The following is a 4,144-nucleotide window of genomic DNA, read 5'->3' on the forward strand; positions in this document are numbered from 1 at the left end:
TGGAGGGTCAAATTCACATGAGACTTGCCAACCATCCTTCAACTTTGAAAAGGCTGATTGGTGTGAATTCAAAAGATTGTGTCTGGGACTCTCTCTCTCTGACTTTGATCTGGAAGAGCTGGAACATTTTAATCGGCAGTTGACTGATAAAATCCTATCCATAGCTGAGAGTTGTATTCCCTCCTCTTCCGGTAAGCGGCCCAAACGTCAAACGGTCCCATGGTGGACGGACGAATGCTCCAAGGCTGTACAGGGTAGAAAAAAGGCATTAAATAACCTAAAAAGAAATCCCTCACCTGATAATTTAATTTTATATAGGTCTTTGGAAACAGAAGTTAAGAGGGTGATTTTAAGGGTCAAAACTCAGAATTGGAAAGATTTCTGTGAATCTGCTAGGTTAAATAAGTCAAATAGTAAGGATTTTTGGAACAAGGTTCACAGAATAAAAGGTCATTCTACCTGCCCTGTACCACTACTTAAATACAGAGACAAAATTGCTAAAAATCCCCTTGAAAAGGCTCAATTTTTAATAAAACAAATTACAAATCAATATCTAGTGATAGTAATCTTCCACCTGAAAATTTGGCCTTCCAAACACGGTTCGAGAAAGAACATAAAGATATTTTAAACGAGCCAGGGGACAACTCAACACCACTAAATTTACCTTTCTCACTTAGTGAGCTAAGGTCAGCCATTGCTAGCAGGAGAAAGTCCGCCACTGGGGCTGATAGAATATCCTATCTGATGTTCGGGCACATGCCGGATGCAACCCTTCAAATCTGGCTGCATCTGTATAATATGGTCTGGCGGGGTGGGGTGGTTCCTTCCGAGTGGAAAGCAGCCCATGTTGTGCCTCTTCCAAAGCCTGGAAAAGACAAAAGCGACCCTAAGTCATACAGGCCCATTAGTCTAACATCTCATGCGGGCAAACTTCTCGAAATCATGGTTAAAAACAGACTTGAGCACGTGCTTGAATCCAATGGAATTCTTAACCGCTTCCAATCCGGGTTTCGGAAAGGACGGAGCACATTGGATCAGCTTGGTCGTCTACAACACGATGTCACATATGCCAAAAATAGAAGTCGCTATGTCCTTGCTATTTTTCTGGATTTACAGGCTGCGTTTGATTTGACATGGCATTTTGGAGTACTCCAAAAGCTGCGGAAATATGGCATAACTGGTAACTGTTTTCACTATCTCAGAGCTTTTCTAGAGGGCAGAAAGATCATGGTCAGAGTTGGGGGAGAGATATCGGATCCTGCAGAACTATCACGAGGAACGCCCCATGATGATGACTCCGGCACATGGCGAATGGGGTCCAACTTGAAAGACCTGAAAATAAGAGCACAAAAAGGTCTGGACTCCATTTGGAATTGGTCCATAGATTGGGGCTTCAAAATTTCAACAACAAAAACTGTAGGCATGCTGTTTGGCAACAATCCAAGGCAAACCGTGGACGTATTTTTAGGAGGTCAAAAGATCATCTTTGAAAAAGTTGTACGTTTTTAAGGCCTTTATCTTGACCCACGTCTTTCATTTGTACAACATTTTAAGATCATAAAAGAAAGATGTGAAAAGGACTTAAATCTAATGAGAATGTTATGTGGAACAGATTTTGGGTCAGACAAACACAGTCTATTGGTCATATATAAGTCCTTAATACGTTCAAAAATAGACTATGGTGCTCAAGTCTATGCTAATGCCTCGCCAAACAGTCTTAAGATCTTGGAAAATATACAAAATAAAGCCCTTCGAATAGCTCTGAGAGCCCTTCCCTGTACCCCTGCATGCATGCTCGAGGAAGAGGCGGGGATACTTCCCTTGGCCCTGCGGAGGAGACAACAAATCATAAACTTCTGGGCTAGGGTACAGTCCCGGAAAATAGGTAACCCTGTAAGTGACCTCTTTGGGACCGGCTTCTTCATCAAGGCAAAATATGACAAGGGTAAACATAGAGCGATGCCTTTTGGCGCTTACACCCAAAGCATTGTTGAGGAGGCTGGGCTCAAAGATGTAAGTGTGGCAGACCTGAGGCCGTCTAAGGTTCCTCCGTGGACCCTCCAGGACCCTTCAGTTGACATTTATATCTCTAAAAAATTAACGAAATCAGACTTGCCGCACCTCGTCAAAGCTGAAACTCTCTCTTATATTGATCAAAATTATGCTGAGCATTTAAAAATTTACACAGATGGATCTAAAAACCCAGAAACCGGCATAGTTGCATGTGCCTTTTATATTCCATCCAAAAATATCAAAAATATTAAAAGACTCAGCAACCATCTCTCCATATTTTCGGCTGAACTTTTGGCAATTAAAGATGCACTGGACTGGGTTATCAGTAACAAGCCCATACATACTGCTATCCTTTCAGACTCGCTATCATCATTGCAGTCTATACAAAACAGAGGTAGCAGCTCCAGACCTGATTTGATAAAAGACATTTTGGAACAAAATGATAAGTGTCTGGAGAAAAACTTAATGGTTACCATGGTATGGGTCCCAGCTCATGTCGGCCTGAAGGGGAATGAAGTGGTTGACGGGCTTGCAAAGGAGGGCCTCAGGCGTGTGGAGGTGAATGATCCGGTCCCTCTAGCACCCACAGAGGTCTATTCACTAGCCCGCCGGCACGTCATAAATGAATGGCGGTCGGCGAGGACACCTAAAACATACATTAATACATTTGATAGGACCTCTGTGAGTCTCCAGCCTCCAAATAAACTTCCCACATTCTGTTACACTGTGACACTTACAGGGGACAGAGGGCAGAACTTAGGGCAGGCCTAACTTTTTCTGGTTTGGATTATAATATAAACAATATTCTAAACCCCAGCAAGGCTGCCCAGAGGTCTGTCTTCAGGTCACTTGCCAAATTCCTGGTTGACTGCCAGATAACCGACAAAATTTAGACATAATATACAATGTGTTGTATATCATAATATACAATATGTTACAATATTTTTAATTATATTTTTATTTTTATTTATAAAGGTCGGTTGTCTGGAAGCTGTCGGCACTTTTAATTAATTGCCCCATAACTGGATTTAGCATTCTCTATTAAATACTGTCAGGAACAGTCTAATTTAATATGTTGTTCATTTTTGAACATCATATATATATATAATCTAAGCTATTATTTACATTTTTAATTTATATTTTATCTTATTAAATTATTAATGTTACCTCTTTTACCGGCAGCTTTATCCTACCCAGGTCAGGTGTCGGGAAGGTTCCATTCAGTACCCCAAGACTCCTAGCAAAAATAACATTTAATTATCTATCATAAATTGAAAAACTAAGTGAATAATACAAGGCCTAGCCAAATATTCTTAGTAACAAATTATACAGGTTGGAAATTAGTAACAAAACTTTGACCAACCACAACTAAATCTTAAAAGCTTAAATAGTAGCCTTACAATTTTGTTTACTATAATCTTTATAGTATTCACCGTGGGAAACACATTCCAACGGTCACGTGATTTTCATTGATCAAGTTTGTTTATACTCTCGATCGTGAGAAATACCTATCGATCAGTAGTATATATCGTAGTCATATAATTGTGCACACTCTGACCCGTATAAATACTACTAGTGGTGTGTGTTTTATTTAACAATCATTGTGAATTTAACGGTAAAATTACCCTTCGATAGTCCGTCTGTTTAATCCTCCGCCATTGAGTGAATTTGTCACGTGACACTTTCCTCCCACATGGTATCTCCTTCAATGGAGAGTATTCAAGTAGCCTAAATCATGGCACCCGGCGAACTCGTTCTTTTCTCTATCCCGGGGTGGGAAAAATAGCACAAGCATTCACAATTAATTCCTTTTTTATTTTTCAAGCATTAAACCCCATACATTTATGGGAAGAAGGGCTTCTGGGAGTTTGTTTATATGTTGCTTTAATAGTTCACCAGCCGTTGTATATTATAAATTTACCGTTCCTCCGGGATGAGAATCCTTTTTATGTAAATAATGTATATAACATTTTAAATTATTATATAATATTTTAACAGTGGCCCTGAAAAGGATCGTTTTTTTTCTTATAGTTAGTAAAGTCTTTGTTCAACTCAACTCAACTCAATATTCTTTTATTATATCACAGTTTACATTTAAGTAAAAGCATGTGAAAACGCAATATATATATGT

The 4,144-nt window shown here is 39.4% G+C and overlaps 1 protein-coding gene across 1 annotated transcript; it reads left to right on the top strand.

The window, feature by feature from the left end:
* The first annotated feature begins 1,596 nt into the window (after positions 1-1,596).
* On the top strand, positions 1,597-2,784 carry LOC128216002 (uncharacterized). Its single transcript, XM_052922598.1, has one exon. It carries the CDS (start codon positions 1,597-1,599, stop codon positions 2,782-2,784), a length of 1,188 nt encoding a protein of 395 aa, XP_052778558.1.
* Positions 2,785-4,144: the final 1,360 nt, after the last annotated feature.

This window comes from Mya arenaria, chromosome 14, assembly GCF_026914265.1.
Source record: "Mya arenaria isolate MELC-2E11 chromosome 14, ASM2691426v1".
Classification (NCBI taxonomy): Eukaryota; Metazoa; Mollusca; class Bivalvia; order Myida; family Myidae; genus Mya; species Mya arenaria.

Coding starts and splice junctions, on each gene's coding strand:
- LOC128216002 (XM_052922598.1), top strand. CDS start 1,597: ATGTTATGTGGAACAGATTTTGGGTCAGACAAACACAGTCTATTGGTC.